Raw genomic sequence first — 27,868 nt, 5'->3', positions numbered from 1 at the left:
CCCAGGTAAGAGATGCAGCCCCTCGGCAAAGCAGCCTGGTTCTTCCTCTGCCAGGAGGGAAGCACATTGGGTCACGTGGAATCAAGGAGAGGCAGGAGATGGGGCCGGCCAGCCCCACATGCCCCAAGGGGGCCACTCCAAACAGCTCTCTCTTGGGAACCTGGGAATGGGGGTCACCTTTTCTCATGCTGAGAAACTGCTCTGGCTTCCTCTTTTCTGTTTTAACAGAAACTAAACGTTTTTGTCCTAAGTGAAATGCAAGGTTTCACCAATCTAAAACCAATGTTCCAAAAATGCTATACTCTGGTCAAACATAAGAAAGACATCTCTTCTGAAATCATTACAAACTGGTGTACTTTGGGATGCTTTGGGTCATTTCTGGAGCTGAAAAAATATCCTCCTTGCCCAGATCCATCCGTAAGTCAGTCCTTTGGGAAATCTAGTTACTTCACCCCAACTGTTTGCCAAGGAAGCAGAGTTTAAAAGACACCCAGTTCTGAACAGATGCCTGCTAGTCAAGAGAGAGCAGTGGATCAGCACAGACAAATATTGGTGCCAATTTTCTTTCAGCCTCCTCAAAGCCAAGGATACACTTCCACTGTTCAAGCAGATCAATCTGTGTTTAGAAAGTAAAGTGGTGCGACTGGAGGGGGGGAAGCAGGTTTAACAACTCTGTACCCGGCTTGCAGTGACAAATAGAAAATGAGTTTGCTGTTTTCCTCCAACTACATATTGCATTTGTTCCGATTTCTTGTCTCCTTTTCCACAACAAGAACACAGATCAGTGTTTTCACGATGATTTTAGTCAATCTGAAAGAGAATTAAATCCACATTTCCCCTCCCCCAAAACAACTGCTCCTATGACCACTTCGATGTGTCAGAAACTCCTCAGCAAAAGCTTTATTTTACTGAGCTCTTCTTGCTTTTATACAAGAGCCCATACTCACTCTCAATCTATACAGCTTCCTTCATGTATACAATAAAGATGGAAAAATTATACCATGCCAAGAAAGCTGTCTTGCCAAACAAGAACCACCCCCTGAAGGGTATATTTAGAAATCAGAGGACAACTTAAGAAGAGAGTCACACAACATAAGCCAGAAGAGTAATGAAAAGTAGGAAGAGTGGGAGTTTCTTTCAGGTATTGAGCACTCTCAGACTGCACCAGTGAATACCCAGACCGACACAACTCTTTTTCACCTCACCAAGTAACAGCAAAGCCCAACACTTACACAGCACTTTTCATTCATCCATCTCAAATTGCATTGCAAGGAGAGTTAAAGCTTTGAATTTAGCATCCCCCTCTGCAACTTGATGCACAGAGCTGAAGTCCAAGGTTGAACAAAGGCAAACACTAGGGACAAATGTAGGCCATGGAGTTGTACCTGTTTTTGCAGATGCTGAGTTTGGACTTTCCATTCAATCCTTGATGCAGCCCATCAACCTTGTGCAGACAGGGCAGCCCATGGGGTCTGCCTGTTCTTGCCATTTCATTAGGGGTAGTGCTTTCAAAGCAAGTGTTCTACACCAAGAAGTAATTTTCAGCAGCACATCCATTTCAGCCCACGGAATCCCAGTGCTGCTGACGCTGGCGAGCACCTCTGGAGATCGTCCATCCCAACTCTCACTCAGAGCAGGTTCTGGCACAGCAGGCTGCAACACTGGGTTTTGAATATCCCCAGGGATGGAGATGCCATGACTTCTCTGGGCAAGTTAACTAGCACAAAAGCACAGCTTTGTGCCAGTGCTTGACCTCTCTCATAGTAAAAATGTTTCATCCTATACTTAAAAGAAATTTCCTGTATTTTGGTTAGTGTTGCTTTTCTCAAGTCTCATCCACGGACACCCCTGAGAAAATCCTTGCTACATCTTCTTTACTTTGCCCATCAGTTACCTATCCACATGGTACCCATCAAGCCTTCTCTTCTGCAGGCTCCCTCAGCTTCTCCCCATAAAAAAGATGCTCCAGTCTCTTCATTATCTTTGTGCCATGCACTGGACTTGCAGTATGTCCATGTCTTTCCCATACTGGGCAGCCCAGCACTCAACCCAGCACTCCAGATACACATTACCAATGCTGAACACAGAGAAAGGACCACTTCTGTCGACCTGCTGGTGACTGATCAAAACACTTTGAGCCTGGCAGTTCAGCTAGTGTTCCATCTACCTCATCATCCACCTACCTAGCCTCCCCAATGAGGATTTTATAGGACACAGCATAAAAAGCCTTGCTAAATCTACAATAAGCAATACCTATTGCACCCCCTCAGGCAATCAAGGAAGTAATCTCTCTGTAAATGACCATCCAGTTGATCAAGCCATGCTGACTAAACCCAAACACCTTCTTCCATGTTAGATTATTAGAAATTCTTTACTGTGAGGGTGGTGAGAACTAGAACAGGTTGCACAGAGAAGCTGTTAGATGCCCCATCCCTGGAAGTCTTCAAGGCCAGGTTGGACTGGGCTTTGAGCAACCTCGTCTAGTGGAAGGTGTCCCTGCCCATGGCATTGGGGTTGGAACTGGGTGATCTTTAAGGTCCCTTCCCAGACAAACCATTCTATGATTCTAGGATTGTATTTATTATGTCTGGAAATGGTTTTCAAGCTCATCTGTTTCACCTTCTCTGGAGTCAAGGTGAAGCTGATGAGTCCATAGGTCCCAAGATCCTCCTTAACTGCTATTTGTTTTCCTACCAGTCCTCAGAAACTTGCTCCAATTGCATTTGCTTTTACGAGTATTCAAGAGTAACCTCACAATGACACAGTATGCCAGATAAACAGCTTAGGGAATACAGTATTCCAGCACAGGCTTCTGCCTTTGACAGAACAATCTGCCCAAAGAGTCTGTATTTGTTCCTCAACATTTTTTAAATATCTAAGACCTGCTAGGACTGTATGACTGTTATTCAAAAAAATTATTGCACCATATGACTTGGATTAGCAGTCACAGGAACAAGGGGAAATATGAGGGACACCCAGTTATGACACAGAGAATCAGAGCACTGGCAGCAGGGACATCTCTCTCCCTTTTAAGCAGGGCTAACGAAACTACCCCATCTCTAGTGCTTTCGATGCAAAGACTGCAACATCAACATGTAAAATCAGTTGCAAAGACCCTCACTGACCAAGAAATCCTACAGAGTAGAAATGCACACCATTTGTTTCCCTTACCCTCTCAGGAGCAGCTGTGCTGTAGTAGAAGTGATTTTGTTCACAGCCAAGCCTAAATTGCCCAAGCTGCACCACCACAACTGAGTAAAGTCTGATTTTTTTCTTCCCTCTCTCAACTCTTCTAGCTCAGTAGGTGAGAGGGATTTAAAACTAACAAAAAGAAACCCAAAGCCCAAGGGTACTGAATTTAAACTAGACACCCACAATTACATTTTCAGTAGCTAAGTTATAAAAGAAGAAAGATAAAAAATAAAATTTCAGAAGTGTGAAGGTTGTCACTGGAATATTTTTATCTAAAGTGAGTCACAAAGACTGAGCAGTAGGATTCTTTTTGTCCTACTAATACTGCAAAAAACCCCATAAGAAACTATCATACCCCAAACCAAGACAATGAGAAAGCTAAAAGCTACACAAAGCCTAATAAAGACACTGGCTCCTGCAGCATGTCAGAAACAACAGGCTCTTCTTACACAAACAAAGAGAGCTATTTTATTAGAGTGAACAAAACGCACCTCTCCTAACCCTTAACAGAAAAGCTGCAGGGACAAGAGAAGCCTGCAGGCATTTGACAGTACCAGAAAAGGTCATTATGGTAGCTTTCCTATACAAAGGCTGAAACCAAAGTACTAAGAAAGCACATTCTTGATTAGTAGGAAAGGGTATGTGAAGTATGAACATGGTCTGGAAGAACAGGAAAAGAGAAGTACGGAAGAGGAAGGGACAGAGACCTTCTACTCACAGACCAAGACTGCAATTCAGGGTTTAACATCACTGCAGAGTATGTCTCCACGTGTCTGCTGTATGAGTTGGTGGAAACAGCCTGTTATGAGAAAAATAGCAATTCCTCACGTATACAACAAGTCCTAGATTAAAACTCCTGATTTATGCCACATACAGATCTCCCTCCGAAGAAACTTACTTCTTCCCGTCTACATGAAACAGACTTTCAAAAGATTTTTGTCTGACAAAGTTTTTGGTTTTGTGTGAAAGTTTAATATTCTCAAGTTGTAATGACATAGTATAAAGAAGTCAGGGTAAAGGTTTTGTCTTTTTAAACATAAGGTCAGAGTGTACAGTCAAAAGAAAGCTATGCCATCACCTCAATACAGACAGTGTTGTTTAAAGTGCAATTTAGTAGCAATTTTAAGACATCTATTTCTTTTCCTGCAGCTGTTACCCCTGCTTTCAACAGCACTGGTACCACTCCACTGAAATCAGGTTCTGCCCAAGTGCCAGATCTCCATGGCTGAGGGTCCTTTGCTGGTATATTCATTGCAGTAAGAACTGTAAGAGCCAGAGGCAAGTCAGTGAGATTGAGACAGCTTGTGAGATCATCATGGGAGGAATGAATCATCTGCCTTGGAAATATAAATGTTTATGATCACTGCTTCTATTCTGCACATATATTCTCAAGATACACAATTTTACAAGGGTGTTGATATTTATATAATTCCATAAATTTAGACAGTGCATTACAAACACAATATGCAGTTGTAGCTATAAATAGCAGAGCAGCAGGACTGAATTTTCAACTCTTTCTTGTTTTCTATACTCCACAAATGGGATGTGTGGCACAAGTTAAGGAACCAAAGAAAAGAAAATACAGCTATTAGGCAATAAAAAACCCACGTGAGTCTCCATATTTTAGATGGTGGGATGGAAGGCTAAACATCTACCAAAGAACAAAAAAAAAAAAAAAATAAAACCAGCTCCCAACATTTAACTGTAACATTACCATGACTAAAAGACAAAGAGCAGATTCTGAAGTGGAGGTTTTGAGAACAGATTATTTTCATGGCATGTTTTTGGTGTCAATGTGACAAACTAACACCTGCCTTCGACAAGAAGCATTTTGGCAAACAAATGCACAATGTAATCAAAAGACTAAGCTTGTTTCTAAACCTTGGCTGATGCTTTTTTTTTAGTGCTCACAACACTATGGCTGTACTCACAAACCCATGAAAAAAACAATCGCTGGGTGCTGTAGGAGCATCACATCAATGTACCAAGGGAGATATTCTTCCAGAAGGCCAACTAATAAATTCCCAGTGCACATTAAAAAGGACAAGCCAGTAACTCTTGGTAAGCTTTCTAAACTCAGTATTAAGGATTTGCTTCAAGAGTTAGATTTGTCAGGCAATAACCTTAACAGCAATTAAGGCCTACGGCTTAACACTGGGTACCTGATGTAAACCAGCAACCTAGCACTGATGCAAGCAGTTACAGTATATTTATTTATTAATTTTGTAAAAAAGGCTTCTTACAGCAGCCTGCACCCTTATTTCAATTTCTTGGCTCAATTAATAAATAATTCAGAAAGGAGGAGATGCATGGTACAAATAGTACTTTTAGAGGTCAGTTATATGTTACATTTAATTTCTTTATTTAACATTGGATATATTAGAATTATACTGGATATATCTTTTAACAGCTGAAGTAAAAAAAATATGTGCACTGAATCGTCATTTCAAAACTACACTGAAATACTTCTGGACGCTCAAGATACACCAGACACACCAGGCCATGATTTCATATGAAGATCCATCCTACCACAACACTACTTGGCTCTGGTGATGGACTGACACACATTTCATAAGAAGGTAAAACATTCAGAGCTCTGAGGCTCAGAAGTGGGGCTTTCTGCACCTACTCTAGGGAAGGTCATATTCTGTGCCACTGCTGCCTTTGTGCCATGGGGAAATGGAATTACTGAACATGGATGCTGTTTTTCCAAGGAAACGGCCACCTTAGGCAGAACAGATCAGGAAAGTGATTTTAACAGCTCTCACTGTGTACTTTAATGATTTTTTGTTATACTGATGTCTTTCAAAAAGCATCAGTTGGGTAGAAAATGTAAGCCTTTGCTTTACTGTCCACAACAGACATCCTCTACGGTGTTCCTTCACACTGAACTGATGGGGTTTCCCATGTGTCCTCATCTGCCAGGTGAACCATCTGTGAAGTCTGATCCATAAGTTCTTTCTCATCCTGGGCTATTAATAATTCATCTTCTTGTCCTCCTGCTACCTGAAGGTCAGAGCTACGAGAACAATTAGATTCATCGAGTTTGTCCACTGAAGAGATTGTAGTTGTAGAGGACTGTTCAGTTTCTGTTTCAGCTTGTGGTTCTGTTTTAAAATGAAGTCCAAACATGTTATTTCTGATGAGGTATCGAACGCACTGCAAAATCACATTCCTTTCATGTCGGATGTCCTGGGCCAGTAACTGGAAATAAAAAAAAGAGAAGATGATCTATTGCTCTGTAGCTGACACAAGATGTGTGGCTCTACTCAGTGATTTCCTACATCTCTGAATTTAAATAGCTGGCTCTCACACACAAGTCCTGGACACACGGGGCTGGAGACTGCCATAGAGACACAGCAAAAGAAGGCCGGGTATTCTCTCCTTTGGTGCTTTCTCACCACCTGACTGGGGCTTTGAGAGAGTCAGCAAGCACATTTGATAGCACTACCACTCAGCCTGCTGGGCTGGGCCATCTACGGGCTTGCTGTCCCCTCCCTCAAATCAGCACAAGCTGATCAGACCTCTTACTGCCCCAGTTCAACTCAGCAGCCAGAAGAAAACGAACCTGACAATTAGCAGCAAGTAGTGGGGTATTCCAGGATTTTCTACTGTCTGTTTTTTTAGTGGTGTGTGTGTCAAAAACCGAGCAGGCTCAGCAAAGGGCACAGCACAGCAGAGAAGAGGTGGGCTCAGGCACCCAGAGAGGAGGCAGCAGGCAGAGAGCTGCCCCTCTGGGCAGCAGCAGGCTGTTAGAGCAGTGAAGGCTGGTTTGCTCTAGTGATAGAGGCTCATAATGCCACAACTAGATGAAAGAGGATGAAAAATAGTCACATGCCCAAAGTACACATGTTTAAGCATTGTTCTTTTAGCACCATCGAAGCAATAACGTAGCTAGAACAAGCTGACATATGTGGTGGTATCTTTGGATTAACCTGTCATCTCAGTGTGCTCAGGTGGCAGAGAACATCACCGAATATACTAAAATATGAGGGATTTCCTTCCCAATTATCTGACTGTAGATTGAGATGACAATGTTCTCATATCATGGACTATAATACTAGGCTATGCATTCCAGTACATCAGGTTAGCAAGTCTATAAGCATCTATTACACTTTCTAAGTTATGCTGTATCTGCAATTTAATATCCGACACATTTTTAACTTAAATCCCCTATGAGTAAAAGATAAATACAAGGAAAGGGCATGTTTCATCAGGTACCAGATGTACTGTGGATTTAAACAGCAGTAACTGGTTTGGGCTATAATACACCAACCTAAATCTAGGAGCTTAAAGTGCTAGAGGCCTCCCTCACCTCCTTTAACCTCATTGAAGTTCATTTTGGTTGTAGGGGGAAAAAAAAAAGCTATCAGCCAGGGAGCTGAAGGAACTTTTGTCATTGCAAGTGTCAGCAGAATTAATACTCTGAACAAACAAAAAATTTGAAGCAAGTGGCTAAATCTATAACTTCCTAACCATTTGCAGGAGAGCTGTATTACACATTGCAGGAGATCTGGCTTAGTTTGGCTTGAAACGTCACAAAGTAGCTTTTTTTGTTGTTATAAGTTTCAACAGTGTTTAACCAGCCACTTTTAAGTCTGCATATTTCTACTTAGACTAGCTGTTGAGAGGTGTTACAAGCAGCTGACAACTAAAATGAGCCTTCGGGAACCTTCCATCTGAACTAAGAGATGTCCTTTAGGGCAGAGAAGGGACAGTGTACTGATGCTCTCTTTGTCTGACTGGGAGAAACTGCTGAATTCCCAAATGGACAAATTAAGGCACAGATGGGATGCACCATCACCCTATCAAAGACTGTATCTTTGTATTTTATTTTTTAATGTAGGGATGAGTATCAGTGGAGTGATACTACACAAGCTTTTTACTTTGTCAGCATAGAGAATGACTAAATACACATTACTATTTGCATGGCTACAGTAAACATATTTTAGTAATGCTCCAACTCACTGCAAATGACTGCCAATAGATATCTGCAGCTATTCTCCTACCACCCCCCCTTTTATTTGGATGCATTTTGTAGAATTTCAGCCTTGCTCCCTCTCAAGGTTTTTACACACTGACCATTTCTGATGACACTGGAAGCCTACCTGCAAGCCTCAGGCACTCCTCTATGATTCACAGCCACTGTACACTTCCGTTAGCAACAGCTTTGAGCAACATTAAAGGGCAAAAAGCCCTCACTAAAACGCAACTTTAAAAATGGACTACACTGGCAAGCTTCAGCTCAGGCTTTCTTGTTTTGCCAGCTTCTCTCAGCATGTGGGACTTCATCTGACTTTCTTCCAGAGTTGTCACTGCTTTGATCACCAGTAACTTTGAAGAGCGAGAGATAAAGGCAACTGCATGCTTAGGGAGCTACACAAAGGACAAACACTTCCTTTTCAGTCATTAGGAACTTTAATTCTTGGCAGCGGTGGTACTATGTGTTAAAAAAACTACCAAGGGATTTCTCCCACATCTGCGGCTTGGGATGTACCTTATCAGGTATCTCTTGCCTAAACATCCTGTGCTATTTCAGAGCCCTGATGTCAGTGCCACTCTGCTTTCTCCTGTGTTTTGCCAATAGCAAGTTTTCCCTTGATGGGAGAGCTTTATGCTGACTATTTACAGAATCACAAAGGCGGTCTACCTATCTCATACTGGTTTTGAGTAATAAACGCAATAAAAGCTCCAAAATTTTGTTGGAGCTTTCTAAAGAAAGCCACCGAGGTTTGTGGCCAAATAGGTTGCTTTGTGCTACCCCTACAAACCTCTTTTTACCCTTCTGAGACACCAACCTGTCGCTCTTCAAGGTACCAGTGGTGTCCTTTCCTCAGATTGAACTAAACACACCTACAGAGAAGAAACCCCTGTGCGTGCAGGTTGGAGCTCAACACCACTCTGTAGTTTAAGTCACCAACATATTTATCAACAAGGTCTCTTTGCATGTGGAAAAAAAAAATTGTGTCTACTCCTTGACCAGAGGAAGGCAGCTGAATAGCAAAGCTGAGAGCAAAGGGAAGAAGATCAGAACAAGGCTGACGGGATTACACACAAACAAAACCCACTGGATACTACCACAGGGAAGGGAAGAGAGAGGAATAAAGGTTTCGTTCTTTGTGCAGCACATGTAAGGCACATGATGGTCATCTCATGCTCACCAGTCATTACCTGAATGCACACCAGGGTATTTCTATTTGTCTATTTAAGCATCTATACCTTCAAGTGAAACATTCACTATTTTTAAGACAGACCCTCTGCTAACAGACTGCTCTAACTTCCCACAGGGAAGAACCACTCACAAATAGTTCTACTCTTGCACAGGGGGCATTATTTTAGCACTAAGACTATTACCATTTCCAGCAGAGTTGGACGGCGCTTTGGAAGGAGAGGTAATGTTTTCTTGCCCCAGTTATCAGGCCCTCTGGGGGGACGTGCATTTGAATTTGAGCTTCTTAACTTCGTGCCTGCATATTCCGGACGTTTTTGATTTGGGTTTTGACTCTGAGGAACATAAGTAGTTTGAGGCATATTTCTGAGCACAGCCTGGTTCTTCTCAGCTTTTGTTGCAGTCTTGACAGGGATTTCTTAAAGAAAAAGAACACACTTTCATCTCAAACTTAAAAGCCTCTTTAACATGCTTATATCCCCACACATTGGCAGTTCGTTAGTACTATTCTTGCTCACATAACCTCATGTGAAGGTGTTCAAGGTTTACTTGGAGGAAAGGAGGGGTTTATTTGGTTGGGGTTTTCTTTTTAAATACAAAGAATAATCTCTAAACATTTACAGAAATGAAAACAAGATATTTAAATTCAGCAATGTAAAAAGAAAAATAGAAGGAGTAAGAGCTGAATGAGATTTTCAAACCTCTGCCTCCTTATAACTTATGAAGTACATTACTTCTGCTTCACATTATAGCTTGTTGCAAATTTGGCTGCTGAGAAAATCATAATACAATTAGGACAGAGGATGCCCAAGTTCAACTCATGGCCTGCTAGATGCTCTCTAACTTTGGGTAGGCCATCCTGGGCAAGTAAGGCACAGTAACTATCTGCAAAAACAAGCAGCAGCAGCAATTCTTCACCATACACTGATGCATACAGTCAGAGAAGCACAAAATACAAGTACTAGAGTTCGTAGTCTTACTGCAACACCCAGCAGCCTTCTATGGAAAAAGCCCTTAGGGACAGGGAAATTAGTTCACAGGGTGAGCATAACAGCTTTTTCCTGGGACTATTCAAATATGATTTGAAGCAAGACTGAAAACAGGTTGCTTTTTTCTCCCCAACTAGGGGAAAAAAAGGTTTGGGAAATTCAATGACATGCAACCTAACCAAAGACATTTTATGCCTCCCCTCTCAACCCAGGACATGCTGCTGAGAAAAAGCAAGCAAAAAACCCACATGTCCTGCTTGCGCAAGTCCACATCACTGCGGTGTGACACAGGGTAGAAAGGGCAAGGATGTGATTCTACGAACCTTCGGGCTCGCTGTCGGATGCACTGCCATAGTTGACCGACAAGGCACTAAGGGCAGAGGTCACCTGCTTGGGAACAACTGCCAGTCCCAGCCTCCCATCTTCATCAGCTGTTTCGTCCTTGTCGGATTCTGCAGGGAAAGAAAAGGCAAGAAGGATTTTTTTCCTAATAATCCTGTATGCCAACAGCCAGCCTTGCTGCTAAACCCCCGTCTTGCCACCACACAAGCCTGATGTTGGGTACCATTGCTCAACACCACGGACTGAGAGAAAAACCCCACATTTGTCTACCCTCTTCGGACATTTGCTGGCAAACTTGTGTCTCCACTGCTTTACAGTCCTGCCAGCAACGTTACTGAAACAAAAAGTCTCCAGAACACAAGCTTGAGCTTTCTGCTTCTTTCTTCACATACCAAACGTAATTATAGGTTTTATTATCAAATGTAGGTAAAGAGAGAGAGAGGATTTCATAATACGTTTTGAAGTCTTGCTGGATTTAGTCCTGCTGGATTTAGTCCTGCAGACAGAGGGGTGTGGAGAAGGTTTTAAAAGCCAGTTAGGGGGAATTAAAAAAGAAAAAAAAAAGGAGAATTCAAATCATTCATAGTGAGAACTGAAGAGCAAAGACATTTTTGGACAGTACTAGAAGTTCATAAGGGACATTGAGAACCAAGCCTACAAATTAGACAATCTGTTTTCAGCAGTACTTCAGACCACTTGATACTTAAATCCCTGCAGAGCGTTATGGATGCACATGTAAGCAAAGTATTATACTCTTGAACCACCCCAAAAGAGAATACTAGGAAGACAAGAGGCAAGCAGACCAAGAATACTAAATTTAAGGATACTAGGAAAACAGAGGCCTAGAAGAAAAAGATCCCTAAAAATAAAAATGCAAAATTGTGATGGCTTTAGTTTGAAACAAAGGATCTATATGAAGTAAAATGTTGGAAAGACTCTCAGGTAAACACTGCCACAACTAGCAGGAAAACTAAGAAATGCTTTTTAGTAATACACCTGCATACAAATTTTGTATTTTTTTTAAATGTATGTATATACACAGACACATCCCTCCCATTACTAAAAACCTTTTGAAAAACTAGCTTGTTGGTACTTCTAGAAAAAAACTGGTTGCAACCTTATTTTCACAAAGGAAAAGAGCTGTGCCCTTTCCCATCCCCTGTATGTCTAAGCCTGCCCTGCGGGAAAGCTGCCTCATACTTCTTAAGAAGATTTTACTGAAATTAACACTTCTGAGATCATTATTTTGAAATCACAAATTTCTCTATTCTCTTTTAATATAACATTAGAAATTGGTAATTTGATTAATTGGAACTCATGATGGGTAAAACAACTTTTTGATAAATACTCAGGTAATTTATCTAAACTACTTACCTGCTTCTTTTTACTTTTTGAGAAAGGTCAATTCTCTCTGATTTAGTAATCATGCCAGTTTGCAATTACATTCGCAGCTCATGCCAAATTCAGTGCATTTTTCTAATGGAGAACATACAGCACCTGTATATACTTATGCAATTATAAAGTACCTTTTACTTCCACTTATTTTGATTCATTGCTGATTTTTTTCTATCTCATCCAAAAAGTTGAGTGTATACTGTGGTTGGATGCCTTTTCATTTTATTTTTGTTAAATTTTAAATATTTACCCTTATTTTGCTTTTTATAAAATTAAGAAAACACACTTACTGGACTACATTTTCTCTTTGAGAGTAACATATTTGGAGGAAGCATTAGGCACTACTGAGTACAACTGCCTGTTTCTGGTCAGCAGATTCCTCCAAGTTTTACACCTGACAGGTTCATCACCTTACCTTGTTTCTGCTTATAAATCAAAAGGAAAATTCTGTTTTCTCATCTTCTATTCAATTCCTTAGCTTTGAAGATACTAGTGACTAAACAGAACTTAAGTAAATTCATTAATTAAAAAATACAAGGTTTAAATACTCCAGAAAAATGTACCTTTACAGTAAAGTCATGGATTTCAGTTGTATTATTTTTTTTAAAATTCTACTTAGTTATATTGCAGTTTTTATTATCTGTTCTGGCTACATTTCTCAGTAGTCTAAAAAGCTGCAAACCGGCTTTAATAATGTGTAACAAGCAAGTACTACATTCCTTTTCTGCCTATAGTAACAGAAGTTACTAGCTGTACTTTGGTATAATTAGACCTTTTATCATTAAGTAAAACACAGATGCTGCGGGGAAATACAGATATATTTAAGCATACTTAAGTTTCCCAACATGCAGAAATTAGTGCAATAAACAATTTGCATGGGGATGCTGAGTTCTTTTTCCCACTAACTGAATATTATGTTTTCAAGAGGAAAAACTCAGCATCAAACATCTTTCCAGGAGATATATTCTACACTTGTTGCTAAAAATAGCTAGACTATAAGTCAGCTTACATGCCATATTCTAAGAGTACTGCACCACTGCTGATTATATTATAAATAATTATATCTGAAGAATTTATGTTGCTGCCAGCATGTGGAAACAAGACGTGCTCACCAAAAAAACCTCCCAAAAACTAAGCAGCAATACTTCAGAGAACACACATATGGAGAATATCAAGAGTAATAATACGACAAAGAACAGAACTATAAGAAAAATACTGACATTTTAAGTAATTAATTTAACTCATACAAGGAAATCTATTTGCTTTCACATTCTAAATACTGTTATTTTCAAAACCACAAAGGAATATTTAATAGTCTTTAAAAAATAATTTGACTGTTGAAACTTTAATCTTCTTCTAGCTTTCTAAATATTTTCTTATTTTACATGTTAGTTTAGCAACTTACGTTGGTGTATGTCTTTTACAATATTATACGGTATTTACAACAGAATGCGTAATGTTGCACACAAACTTTATGTCAGACTTCCAAAACGGCAACTAGCAAGTAAAAGTTTTAGCATTTAAACTTAAAACAACTATTTAAAATAAAAGTTCTCCGAGTTCCTTTATCTTACCAACTTCACCATTTGCCAGAAGACCGAGAGGGTCCACGTCCTTCTCATATGCTTGACCCGCCAAAGTCTCTTGTTTTTCATGTTCCTTTTCATACGTGCTGTTTTCTGGTCCATTAGTTTCATTTTGAGTTCTATGTACATGATAATCCCCACCATTTTTCCTAAATTTCTTCCAGAACGGGCGCCATTGTCTTCTCCTGTGTCTTCCGTGATGCCCATGAGCCTCTCCATTTCCTGGAGGTTTCCACATCCCCTTCATTTTGCTGGAGAACAGAAACACAAATCTCAACACAAATGATAAGCTATGAGAATAAAATCAGTTGATGTAACCAAATGGCTCAGGCCCACATTTAAGGTTTAGCAACACGCAATGATGGTAGGACTTACACCAGCTCTGCTAACATATGGTGACAGACCAGACAGGCAGTCACAGCTCATCTCATTGGTTGGGTAATGTGACGATGCTGGAACCTGAATGAACAGTTTGAAGTTCGTGACTTTTAGTTTTTAACAAGGCTAAGGGTACATGGGCTAAGCAAGTTCCTTGATCATCTGCAGTGGTGTTTTCATTTCAGAGAACAAAGACGACAAGTATTCCCCTGACTTAAGCATTTAAGTAATTCAAAACAGCAGGAACATGAAACGAAAAAGAAAGCATCCACTCTAAGCATACTTCCACTGCTGAAGTCTCCTTTTTCTGGTTACAGCTCAGAGAAGCATCTTGCTGTACCAAATCCATTCAGCCATCTGACACCATCAGCTGCAATGATTACCTACTCTTGCCTGCAACTAATATGCCATTCATCTTTTCCATTCCAAGGAAAAGGAATAAAAGAAATGTCCATCAAGGTAATGAATTTTTAAAAAACCTGAAGCAAAGGAACAAGTCCTAAAATATAGGAAAAGCACAGCATGCTGGTTCCACTTATCTTCCATGGTTTCATAATCTTCCAGGTTATCCTATAAACACAAAACGTTTATAGGAAGATACATGGAAAGCTTAACAAACTCTGGTCAAAGTCTGTAGATACAAGAATAAGTGAGACGAAGACAGAAAAGACAACCTAAATTTCCTGAAAACAGTTGTTTTCAAGCAACAGAAACTTAATTCACCAAAACAAGATTGGAACTAATATCACTACATTACAACAGCAAAAAACACAAGATCTACTTTCCTGAATGAGCCCCATGGTTCATTCTGACCAGTACTACTTGCCTTAGCCTGACCTGCAGCATGGCAGAGGTCCTATTATCCCTAGTCAACCATGCACCTCATGCTGTGGGATGCTGTATTGACAAAGGAATTCTTTTGTTTTGTCTTTGTTCTGACATCTAAAACAGTCATTTGGTACCCCCATCCTTACTGAGTTACAAGAAACAATGTATAGCCACACTTCATTCACATCTTCCTCCTATGCAATTTTTCTAGGCTTCCATCATACAGCCCTTCCAAGCCATCCACTACTTTGCTTGTACAGAAATGTTCCCATTACCAGCATTGCTCACTTCTATGCTTTTCCAAATCAATTAAGTCCTTCTTGAGAAGAGAACACGGCCTGTCATAGCAGTCAATATGACTTTATATCACACCAAAACCTATTTATTTTCACTCTCCAGTCATTTCATGACAGCATCTAACACTGATTGCTCAGCCCTGATAGTGTCACCCACCACAGTACAGTGCTCCTGTGGCACAAGTAGCAAGCCACTGCCTTCCTGTGCATCAGTCTCTCATCCACAAAAGATGGCTAATATTAGCTCCCGTAATCAACTCCATCTAGAGAGAAAACTGCATTTCTGAATTTGTACAACCAGGCTCTAAATTCAGCATGTTGTTGCATAACCTAAAAGATATTGAGCAAATATAGGTGTTGTCCTTGACCAAGGATTAAAAACAACATTTCTAGTTGTTTAAAGTTCCCTGGGGCGTCAAACACCTAGAAAGAAACCCGAAAGTCACAAACATCAGCCTGGCATCTGTCTTCTACCGTTCGCTCATAAAAGATATACTGCTCTTCGCTTCCCATTCAGAGGGGACAGAGAGCCATGTGCTATTACTCTGCTGTTGCAAGACACCAGACAGACTTTCAAAGTGGTCCTTCTGCATCTCTAATCTTACACACAAGGATACTGAGAACTGGCAGTTGTAAAGCACTTCAGAGGACCAAAATGGAAAGCGCCATAGAAGTGTTAAGCATCTAATCTCTTCTAAATCTTACTTAGCTATTTGCTTTAATAGTACAGCTTGCACAGAACAAGCTGTATTCTGTTTATTGCCTTCTGCATCAGTAAATTTGCCAGATAAGCAGTAATTCTAGAATCTTTACTGTTGATATACAAAGCAGAAATGACAACTTTTGGACAGTTCATCAAGTCTATACTGCTAGCAGCTCAGGGGAGGGAGGGGAAAAAAAGAGGAGATTTCTAGAATCAACCAGAGTAAAAGGTCACTAAGTGAAAGCAAACAACCTATAATTTTGAGGGCTTTTTTTTTTTTTCCCAAACAATTTTCCCGATATAAAGCTACTAGCAAATGTAATAGCATGGAATTGCTGACAGACATTTAAGACTACATAATGCATCTGACTCAGAGCCACAGGAGTTAGCAAACAAACCTGTAGACATCAAACAGTTTGTTATTGTGACAAGGAAAACTCATGTTTGCTCATAAGAATCTCCAAACGTAATATTACATATATTTGCAGCTTTAGTCTCAAGGCCTAGGTTTGGTTTCCTGGGTCTAAAGCACTTCTGCAACTTTATATTCTTTGAAAGAAGTTTTACTTCAGTCTCCTGTAAGTCTTTCCTTCCAAAGTTATGAAAGGCAACCAGTTGGAGGGGGCAGGTAAGTGCTGGATCTTCTGAAGCCCATGCTGCACCAAGGTAATTTGCACTGTCAACATTTAACAAATTAAACTAGCTTCTTATTCTGCACTAGTTCAACCACTTTACCACAGTGCAAGTTTTGTTTTGTTTGGCACCATCACCCATAAAAAAAGAAAAACCTAGGCAAGCCCCAGCTTCACTTCCACGCAGCAGCAAATGGTACTTAGCAAGAGTCCCTTAGGACTGAGTCTGCTCCTGCCTTCCAGCACAGTCATTCTAGTTTAAACAAGTGATATTTTAGGTACTAAATGAGAGCTAATGAAGCTAGTTGGTTCCACCTAACAATGATATTGAGGGAAGAGAGAAGAACAAAACCACACTGGAAAGTAATTTATAAGGGAGAGAATGGATAAAAATCCATGTCAAGAACAATGGTAGCAGACAGATAAGAAGAAAGAAGCAGCATTATTTAATTAATAATGAAAAATTTATGAAAATAAAGTTAAATCTTTCTCCCCTTTTCACTTGATTATTGATTTATCGTCTGAAAGGAGAGATTAAGAAGCCAAATCTGCCCATAAAATCTCTCCTGGCCATTTTCAGGCATTAAAGGATTAGACCGCGTGGATTTATTATGCTGCATGAATTTTGTCCCCATTACTACTATTTCAGAGACCAAGGTTATGATGATCTAATGAATGGCCACTAGAATGTGGTTTTCTCAAACCTGAGTACAGAATTAAGCAAGACTATCAGATTTTTAATACAGTTATTGTTTCATTTAACTGAAGTGGACTTTGAAGCACTATGAAATAAACAAAAGAATATTACATCTGTAGTTTGTCACATGACTTGTCCTCTGTTAAAGGGCAGCTAGACTGTGTATACAGTGGAAGCAGTAAATTCTGGGAGCCCACAGTAAGAGAGTGCACTCGTGAAGGAAGAAAGCAACAAGCTTGGTTCAAAACACTTACCCAAACTGCTGCGTAGTCAGCACTTCTCCCCTTTCCTCCTTCTGCGCCTGCATCGCCTTCTTCTTTTCAATATTGGCCAATGTAGGAAAATTCCTAGAAGAAAAAAAAATGTCACTGGCTTTTAAAGGATTCACTGTACTTTCTCAATTCCCCCTTTACCAAACCAGCTTCCTCTATAAACATTACAGATTTTTTAAACCTTTCATGGAACTTTAACAGACTGTTCCTCTCTTAAAAAGGTACTGGTGGGGAAAAGAACACATCCAGATTAAAAAAGAAAAAAAAAATCTACCAAATTATCATGCTTAGATACCCATCAAACGAGCTACAGACAAACAGTTTGGTTACAGTCATGGACCCTCTGCTTGTTCCAGTACATAACAGCATCATTTGGTCCTCCAATTTTATTTTTACAGAGCTTCAACTGGATTATTTGAATGACACTAAAAGGCACAACGTGCTTTTAGCAAACTAACTGCCACATTCTTGTAATACTAAAAAAAAAAGTTATAGGAACAGCTTCTGGGTGCACAAGTTTCCTTTAATGTGACAGTTTGGGAAAAGCACACAAGTTTCCTCTCAAGCAATATTCAGCATCGTGCCTGCACACTGACCTCTAGTTTACCAAAATTACTGCCTCTTTTTAATTCCAGCTTCAAGAAAAATTGCTAAGTCATGCAGATCAAAAGAAATCTACTGTTATAACCATCTCCCAAAACATCCGTCTCTTCCGTTCCCCACCTCCCTTAAAATCCTTTCCTACAGAAAAATGCCACACTTGGTTTTAACATGCAAAGACCATAGAGCAGGCTTTTTACCACCAAAGCCCAAAAATGTCTACAGTAGTTGCTCTGCAAACATTCGTTAGCTAAATCCCAGTGCTTTGAGATAAAGATGGTAAATGAGAAACACATGCACATAGTCCCCCAGCTTCTGGATGGAAACACAAAGTATAAATATTTGATGTCTATTAAAATGGAGTAAAGAGAAACTCAGAACAGCCTCTCACTGTATATAGCTATCAAAAAAGACACATATCTTTCTTAAAATATTTAATCATATCACACACATTTTCCCCATTTTACAGCATGAATGTTAAGTGTCACATTGATTCAAGACAGCTTCAACCACATACCAAGGGAAAAAGAGAAGCATTTTCTATGAGACAAACCTAAACACACTACAGAACTTGTCTCCTTGAAGAGGATTTGAACACGAGCTGTCAACATCTATTTTCATTGGATTTCTCCCAGAAATCCGCCATACAGCTCAAGTGAGCACAGGGATGTGATGCTTTATCTCTGCTCTTCCCTGTTAGTTACATTTGTTCATCCCTGTTATAACACTCGCAGCACACAACAAATACGCAGTGAACTCTTTAATCTCAAGAGCTTCGCATTGACAAAGACCTCTGTGCTTGGCACCTCTCCACGGTTTTGGAATAAGGTGCTTTCCTTCACACATATAAAGGCTCACAGGAGAAGAGTGAGTTATAAAATAAGTAGTTGTGCTCAAAAACCCCCCAAGCCTGTCGTAAAAATTGGTTTTTTTTCAAATATAAGGGAAGACCCTAAATCCTAGAACAAAGGAGTCATCAAAGTGCTCCAGTACTTATGCTGATTAAGGACATATTCAGACATGCTCTTGCAACATGATTTGAGACATGAATGCCTCCCACTTTCATTCCTATGAGTTACCACTCCCTCCACCAAGCCACCGTTATGGACTGCATGAAGGCTTTCAGTGCGATTCATTGCCAAGATCGACAGATTTCTCCCAAACCACCCTTCCAGTTGACACAGGCAGTAACTAACAGCTGGCGAGAGCTCAAGTCACAAGTCCAAGTACACCCGCAGGAGTACATCTGAAGGCACCTGTCTATTTTCTCCAACTCTTTTTACTCACTCGTGCAGAAAATGTACCTATTCTGAGAGCACACGTGCAATGTTTCATTTCATTCACAATGAGCGACTTTATTCTTCCATCTAAGGACGTGGTGGGCAGTAAGCTCTAGACGTTCGAATCCGCAGGTCATCAGCCTAGGTCTGTGGTAGACTGGGTTTACTCCTCCCCAGGTGCTCTGTGTTACAAGGCTGGGTTAAGCCCACCAGTGGGTCATAGCGGGACCTAGTGGGCCAAGTCAACTCCAGTTGACCTTGCAAAGATCAAACAGTCCAAAGAGGCCTAGACCAAAGTTACCCACCCACTCCAACGTACCAGCCCCAGTGCAATTCCAGAACTCATCAGGTACTGCAGCTCCCATACAAAGAGGTCTGTGCACCTCCTAGCACTGGCTAGATCTACTCATGGAGGCAGGGAAATTCAACTGGACCCCATGTGGAGGCAGATGCCTACAATGGAAACATTATGGTCTTGAGGTAAAGGTTTATGGTAGACTTTGTAAACTTCACTATCTAAAGGACAGCCACAAAGTACTCAAGCGAGATCAAAAATCAAAAAGAGAGGAATTTAATCTTTTTATATAGAAAATTCTTATTCTGGAAGGTTAAATTTAGGAAGACTGCTTCTGAACATAGGTATGACAATGCAGAAGGAAGAACCTATACTGACTGAATCTCTCCACATAAAAGGCCATGTGTTTAAACACAATGAGCTGACTAGGGTTTGAACCCTTCAAAGATGGCATGCCCTCCTCCTTCCCTAACGAAATGAGGTTCTTAAAATGCTACCTACAAACATGACTGAAGTAGAAAAACTAGCCCAGCGCTGATGTCCTGCAAACAGCTTGTCAGAGCTTGAATACAAACAGCTTCATCAGTCCCCACAAAGGCTTTACAAACCTAAGCAACTTACTGTAAAAGAGAGTTAAATCAGGAAGCGATGTTCTGGCACAGCAGATTTCATGAAACCAGAACTGCCTGAGAGGTCAGCCCTATTTCAGAGCAGCTGCAGTTTCCAACCATAGACACTTCTATAATCCAAATTGGAAGTTTTTCAGCATAAATTGTCAAGATAACACTAGAAAACTCGTTTTCAAGCTGAGTATATTAGATATATACCAACAAAGTGAGACATGCAGGTAAAGGTTACCCTAAGCTTCCAGAGACAGGGAATGGTGACATTGAACATAATCACTAATGTGTTTTAGTGAATAGATTTTTTATTTCAATAAGTGAGTGCACTAGCCAGAGCCATACATTCTTTTTATAGACCAGCATACTGTATCTTGCTCACATAAACATCAGAGTAAACTAGCTCTTAGCAAGCAGTGAAAAAACCCAGAGCTTTGCCAATGTCTAACAGAAAAGAGACCTGTTTCTATAGCAGTTTACACAATGAATTTCTGAGTCAAGAGTTACACAAGTTTAACTTAATAGGAACAGCACTGTGATCAAAATGCCTCAATAATCTGAGTTTATCTTAATTGCATACGCACAACCAAAGGGGGACACAGATAGCAAAGGGGACATGGATAGCCCAAAGGGGACAAAGAGACACAACAGAAAGTTGAAAAAATCTTGGTTTCACTGTCCCACATCGGATTTTACCATGTTAGCTGAGACAGATTGCTAATCCATCCCTGCAGATCAGAGTAAACTTTATCGTATCTATGGTTACCTTGATCTACCAACACATTCCTTCTACTTTGCTTTGCCTTCTCCAATTCACCAGTGCTAAGAAATTATTTTTCATATTACATATTTAACTACTATGAATGCAACACCAGGAAGGATTCCAAGCTACTCTAGAATTATCATTATTCAACTAGAGAACCACAAATTAATTAAAAGTGATGTGGTTAATGGTACTGGACTTCATTCATTGCTCAGCCTATGAGATATATTGCAAGGAAATACAGCAGACAATCCCTATCTGAACAAACCAATCCCATCAGATTAAAGAAAGCGGGGGAGGAGGGGAAGAATTTACAAGCAACACACAAGACGACAAAAATCTTCCAGTGTTGTATTAAAACCTAAGCAACAGCACATTTAATGATTTGCTGTAACACTAGAGCAGCCTTGCCGCATTCTTACTAATAACCTTTGCTCGAGAAGAGTTGGTGAGAAACAGATGGGCTAGCAGACCCAGATCTCACTTGGGAAGAAGGGAAGACAGCACTATCCCATTCTGACACATTAAGGAAATGTACTGCAGATAATTCCCTTTAAGCTCACGTTTAAGAAAAAATATGCTGAAAACAGCACATTTCTCAACATTTGTAAAGGACAGGACAAATCAAAACAAGAAAAGCTGATGTCAGACTTCGCAACCATCTGTCTGCAAAACACAGGGAAACCCTAAGATCCCATGGAACTTTATTACTGTTTGCTTAATTAGATTGCTTGGTTCAGCAGGTTCAACAGGGAAACAGCATTCCAGCCCAGCATACTTCATTGAGAGAGACTCCTTACCATCTCTTCTCCTTCCGCTACACGAGTAAGGCTGCACTTTAAACACAGGCTCTATCTAGAAGATTTTAAGCAGGATACACAACTGAGCAACACAGCAGCTAACTAAGAAGAAAAATCTCAACTCTGTAAGTAATTATTTACAACGACCAAAAGAACAAGCAAGACAGGATGCAACATGGAAACATACATGTTAAATCACTGCAACCTAATTAGAAACAAACTACTAATGACCTAAAAAGATTCATTCTTAGCTCTGACTGGGGCTTCTAAAAAGAAAAAGATTTTTTTCCTGTCACCATAAGCCAAGACTGCTTAATAGCTCAGACTCCCTCTGGTGTCCTTTTTTTTTGTACAATGCAATGTTTACTGCACGTCAACAACAGACTTTCAGTACTAAACTGATGCTTTGCTGGCGACCCAATTAAAGCTTCACAAAAGTTCCAGATGGCTTTCTCTCTCTGCCTGCCCCCATCCCCCTTTTTTTTAATTAAAAAAGGAAGGATGCTCATACAGCTTCCTTGCTGTACAAAGAGTAACAAAAGCCACCCAGGTAGTCATTCTATACCCATCCGTCACGGCTAAATAAGATGCCCACAGAAGGCTTGAAGTACCAAAATAAGGCACAGCACTACTCCATCTAGTGGTTTGGCTTAGTCCTAATCCCATTTTGCCTTTTTCGGGTGGTTGTGACCACAGGACTTTATTTCCTTTGATTTTACTGCAGTGCTGCAAGCAAAGGCTTTCAGCAACATTGTATCACAGCCAAATTATATTAATTTGTAAAAAAGCAACAGTATCTACCATGAGATTCTTTAGAATATCAGCAAAACCATCTCAAGCAGAGCATCACCCTTATAATTAATTGTAGATAAAGGCTGCTGTGACTCACAGCACCCACTCTCTACATAAACAGTATCTTAATCACGATTGTACACTAAATTCCCACTTTGCTAATGTTCTAGTAAACAGTAGAGCACATACTGACACATACACCTTAAACATCACACTTAAACCTTAGAATCAACCACCAGACAGGAACTCTTCTGAACACCTCACAACACAGAAAAGTGTATCAAAAGTTAAAGATGAGTAGCAAAGACTCACTCAAAAACTGTACATGAGTATTGACCTTTTTCCTTGGAGCTACTATTAGAAAATTAGATGCAGGCCCCTGAAAAACACGACAGTAATATGCAGACTGAAAGCAAATAAAAAACAAGCCCTCAAGTATCTTTTGAATAAAAGGAAAACCTGGAATGAAAAATAACCTAACACTAAACTTGCCTAATCTAACATTTGTGCTTGTATTTGCACAGATCACAACCAATTTTTGTCTGGTTAACTATGGTATTTTAAACATGAGAGAAAATAATTTGTTTATATATCAACAAAAGTATATTTAAAAAACAATATGAACCTATGGATTATCTTCATTTGCTAAAAAAGATGACATATGGTAGAAATTACGAAAAAAGTGGTGAGAAAACAAAACAAAATATTCTACCATACATTCCACTCATTTCTCTTTTTTAACAAAAGCACTATGTAAAAATGTATTAATGGAAGTCAAGTACATAGCAAGAATGTAGCATTACTTTCTGACATGAACACAAGCTGGATTCATCAGTAAGACTGCATCAGACAACTAGATTTATTTTCACTAAAAAAAGATTACCAGTACGCTGCCCTAGCTCATCACCAATGGTCTAGAAATTAAATTTGTATCACAACCTACTCTGCATATAGGACTCCTGCTCAGAGAAACAAAACCCATGCACTGATCACTTGCAAGACTATATTCTAAATCACTAACAGAAGTGAGGAAAGCCTACAGTATCTTTCACCTGATGGAAAAGGGCAGATTTTAATTTGTTCAATTCTGATGAAAAAAAAATTTGTGAGATAAGGTCTATGGAAGTACAGTACGAATTTTTAAACACTTCAGTCCTGCTCAACAGAAAAAAGTTACAAGCTTTTACATCTGAGAATGAGAAATTATGAGAAATACTGCATACAGAAGAACTTTACCTTGCACCCTATATACAATGTAAGTTACACTACCTGAGACAATATCATTCATTGATGCTGTTCTCTTTCAGTAGAAAAGCGTCAAGCAATGCAGAAAGTCCTCAAAAATTAGGAAAACTCCCTGTTGCAGTCTACTGGGACAACTTAAGCTGTGGAAATCTGCACACAGCAGGATAGATTACAATTATAGTCTGCACAACAGTTCCAGATTTTTTAACTATTAGAAAAACACCACATAAACACACATTTTGACTTAAAATGTGATCAGTGATCAGGCTAAGAGGAATAAGACATTTACCTAACCTGGGGTACCAGATCAAACATCTGGGAAAGCTACCCCTTCTCATCTGATATTTGACCTTCTATTATAATACTACAAATTATTATAGTCTCTGCAGCTCACACTCTCCTGCCTAAGGCATTCTGACACAGATTACTACCGCAGGAGTTTTGCAGGGTCAGTGGAACAGCACAGCAGCAGCAAGTACATGCTGCTATTGCCCTTCATCTGTCATCTAATGATCACATGGAGAAAATCCAGTAAAACAAATTCATAGGCCACAAGTCTTACCTTCTTCTTTCTTCTCTCCATCTAGCAATCTCTTCTGGACTATCTAATTTTATTCTTTTAGCACCCGGTGCGTGTGCCTAAGGAAGAAGTATTCAATGGTGTTTAAAAGGGGAAGGAAAAAAACAGGAAAAAGGAAAAATAAAGGCATCATTATGTCAGCTATAGCAGTATCACACTGTTTTCACCTCCAAAAGTGGTGAGACTGCACACAGTGATGACAAAATTAATCCATTTTAAAAAAAACGTAGTTTTCAACATATTTTCGTCCTCTTGCCTTAAAACACATTCTACTCCGAGGTGACATATTTTCTTTCCAGATGAACAAAAAGAAACCACTGAAGAATGAGAAAAGGGACTATGGTAAAGATGGCATAGACTCATGTTTTGGGCCCAGAGGGATACCTACGTTTTTCCAGTGTATCTGAACTATCTTCTCATGTGCACTGAAATTGCAACCTTCTTCTGTGCACTGCAAGATAAGAGGGTGAACTCAAAACACGCCAAATTACACAGACTATGAACAAGCATTTGAGCACACTTTAAACAAACTCAGTGGCAGATACCTGCACGGTTTATTACACAGAATGTTTAAGCTACTCAGGTTCCAGACAAAGGCAACTGTAAAAACAGTAACAAGGGATAATATGCTTTTAAATATAATCTGATTTTAGAATAACCAGTGCAGCCAACGCATCTGATAACTGGAGATAACGTGAAGTTTACCTAAGGGAAAAACTTGCAAGACACTCCAATTTCAAATTTTGATACTTCTTTGCGATAAAGTTAAATGTTAAATCTTTGCGATAAAATGTTTTCCACACAAAAACTGTACATGCTATACTGATATCAGTGAACTAATTCCTATCACTTAGCAATACTTCAGAAGAAAATATTTAAAAATACTTCAGTAATAAAACCAAAAATACAACTAAAACCTCCCTTACACACAGCATTCAGAAAAAAGTCCTCCACTACTACTTCACACAGCTTTGGAACCTCTTTGCTAAGTCCTCCACTCACAGAGTGACTACAGTTAACTACTTATCAGGCAGAAAGTTTAAAATCAAAATGATTTTATGAAATGAATGAATGAAAGAAGTGAATGAAAGAAGCCAAACTCTTCAACCTGTTTATGCTGTGAAATATGTTCATCATACTTCTCCTGGTTTTGATAGCCACGATCACAGGTATCACAATAATGAGAGAAAACTGGCTCTTTTTTCTTTTTGGTCTGGAGAAAAAAAAAAGAAATAATCTCAAAATTGCAGTTACAAGATACTTCTATTTTTAATTAGTTGTGAAGTACTATCATGAATATTTTTGTTAATAAAGTCATCAGTTACACATTTCAAAAGTTTCAAAGATAAGCTAACATAATGTGAAAGTTAAGTTCAAATCACTTATCTCCTAAACAAAGTGTGCTGCACTCGTCTCTTCCACTACCACCCTTCAATCAAGTACTTCTGCAAATGCACCAGGCTAGCACAGACTTACTGAGGGTTGTGAGGCAAACTAGGCAACAGCTCTGAGTCTCTTCCCTATCAAGACAGACTATGACTGTCGCCACGTGACATGTACTAGTTCAGAGGGTAGCACAGATTTTTCCTTCTCCCACTACACACATCAGTGTCATCTGGTTGTCTGGTCTTTACAATATCACAGAGCATTAATGTAATTTAGGCACTCAGGCATCACCACAAACCTGTGTTAGAATTTGCTTGAAATGTATCTTTCAAGAGGCTCAGTATTAACAGACTGTCATATGTAAGGGTTGGCATATTAGACAAGAGTATGGGATCTCTACAGCACCGTGGGGCAAGACCCCCAACACTGTCACCATCACAGACTGACAAAATAGTTTGGGTTGGAAGGGATCTTCAAAAATTGTCTGGTTCCGACCCCCCTGACATAGGCAGGGGCAATCTTCCGCCAGATCAGGCTGCTCAAAGCCCCATCCAACTTGTCCTTGAACACTTCCAGGGACAGGGCATCCACAACTTCTCTGCACAATCTGTGCTAGCCTCCCATCCCCTTCATGGTAAAAAAAGTCTTCCTTACATCAAATCTAAAACTACTCTGTTTCAGTTTAAAACCATTACGCTGTGTTCTATCGCTACAGGCCCTATTACAAAGTCTGTTCCCATCTTTCTTGTAAATCCCCTTGAAATACTGAAAGGCTGCTATAACGTCTGTCTGGACCCTTCTCTTCTCCAGGCTGAACAATCCCAACTCTCCACTCGTCTTCACAGGAGAGGTGCTCCAGCCCTCTGATCATTTTTGTGGCGCTCCCCTGGATCCGCTCCAACAGGTCCACTTCTCCCTTGTGCTGGGGACCCCAACCCATACCTTTGGCTTATTATTTTCTTCTGGACGTTTACCAAATGCAGGGACTTGCTTGCCTTGCCATTTCTGGGAGAAATTACCATTTCCACCTTTGGAACAGGGAAAAAAAAAAGAGCCATTTATACATACAGTTGGTAAAACGTCCCTCCTCCCTCCTACTACCTCGGTGGGCCCACTGAAGGGTCTAGAGACGATAGAAGAGAGAGGGAAGAGACGAGAGAGGGTTGCACGACTAGCATGTTTGGAGGGTCCTCCACCCCCCAAGGCTTCAGGACAGCCCCAGGGCTCCTCTGCCTATGTGGGATGGGAAGGAGTCCAGAGGCCCACGGGACGACTTCTCCCATGTCCCTCACCTGCATGCGGGCCCTGCGGTCGCACTCCAAAGGCCGGTGGGTGCCAGGCAGCGGGGGATGTGTAGTTATTAGGGGGCAGGTAGCTCTTGGGCTGTGAGTAGCTCTCGGCAGGCGGGTACCGCTCAGGCTGTGGGTAGTTCTGAGCAGGCGGGTAGCTCTCGGTGGGCTGGCAGTAGCCCTCAGGCTGCGAGTACCCTTCGGGCTTTGGGTAATTCCCAGCCTCCGAGTAGCTCTTGGCAGGCTGGGAGTAGCTGTCGGTGGGAGGGCAGCTCTCGGCAGGCTGAGAATAGCTCCTGGCAGGAGGACAGCCCTTGGGCTGCGAGTAGTTCTCGGCGGGCGGGGCGCTCTGGGCAGGTTGCGAGTAGCTCCCAGCGGGCGGGTAGTTCTCGGCGGCCGTGTAGGTGCTGGGCGGGAAGCTGTCGGGAGGCGGGTATCGCCCGGGCGGCGGGAAGGGCCCGGGGGCAGACCAGAAACTCGGCTCCCAGAAGGGCGGCGGGCAGAAGAAGGGTGGGGGCATCCCTGGAGGAGGGAGCCCCGGCGGGGGCGGCGGGTACCAGGCGAAGGGGTTCATGCCGGGCCGGAGCGGCCGCTCGGACGCGGCCCCTGCCCCGCGCTGCGCTCCCGCCACCACGTGGGGCCACTCCGGCGGCCGCCGATAAACGCGTCACGTCCGGGGGTGAGGAAGGTAAATCCTCCTGGGTAGGCGGGAGCTGCATCATCCGAAAGCGCCGGAGGG

The 27,868-nt window shown here is 40.8% G+C and overlaps 1 protein-coding gene across 1 annotated transcript; it reads right to left on the bottom strand.

Moving 5' to 3' along the window:
* Nucleotides 1-4,141: 4,141 nt before the first annotated feature.
* NUFIP1 (nuclear FMR1 interacting protein 1) lies at nucleotides 4,142-27,770 on the bottom strand. The gene is made up of 10 exons (XM_032680572.1): nucleotides 27,133-27,770; nucleotides 26,783-26,868; nucleotides 25,563-25,667; nucleotides 24,843-24,905; nucleotides 24,437-24,513; nucleotides 17,462-17,554; nucleotides 13,662-13,924; nucleotides 10,674-10,802; nucleotides 9,547-9,779; nucleotides 4,142-6,396 (listed from the first exon to the last, which is right to left on the bottom strand). The coding sequence occupies exons 1-10, from the start codon at nucleotides 27,701-27,703 to the stop codon at nucleotides 6,061-6,063; spliced, it is 1,956 nt and encodes a 651-aa protein (XP_032536463.1). The 5' UTR covers nucleotides 27,704-27,770; the 3' UTR covers nucleotides 4,142-6,060.
* Between the last annotated feature and the right edge of the window lie 98 nt (nucleotides 27,771-27,868).

The sequence above is a fragment of the Chiroxiphia lanceolata genome, chromosome 2 (genome assembly GCF_009829145.1).
Source record: "Chiroxiphia lanceolata isolate bChiLan1 chromosome 2, bChiLan1.pri, whole genome shotgun sequence".
Classification (NCBI taxonomy): Eukaryota; Metazoa; Chordata; class Aves; order Passeriformes; family Pipridae; genus Chiroxiphia; species Chiroxiphia lanceolata.
The sequence above is the reverse complement of the archived record's forward strand: the minus strand, read 5'-3'. Positions and strand labels throughout refer to the sequence as shown.

Coding starts and splice junctions, on each gene's coding strand:
- NUFIP1 (XM_032680572.1), bottom strand. CDS start 27,703: ATGAACCCCTTCGCCTGGTACCCGCCGCCCCCGCCGGGGCTCCCTCCT. Junction 26,869..27,132: donor ACCGCAGGGCCCGCATGCAG/GTGAGGGACATG, acceptor CCTGTTCCAAAG/GTGGAAATGGTAATTTCTCC. Junction 9,780..10,673: donor ATCCGACAGCGAGCCCGAAG/GTTCGTAGAATC, acceptor TTTTTCTTTAAG/AAATCCCTGTCAAGACTGCA.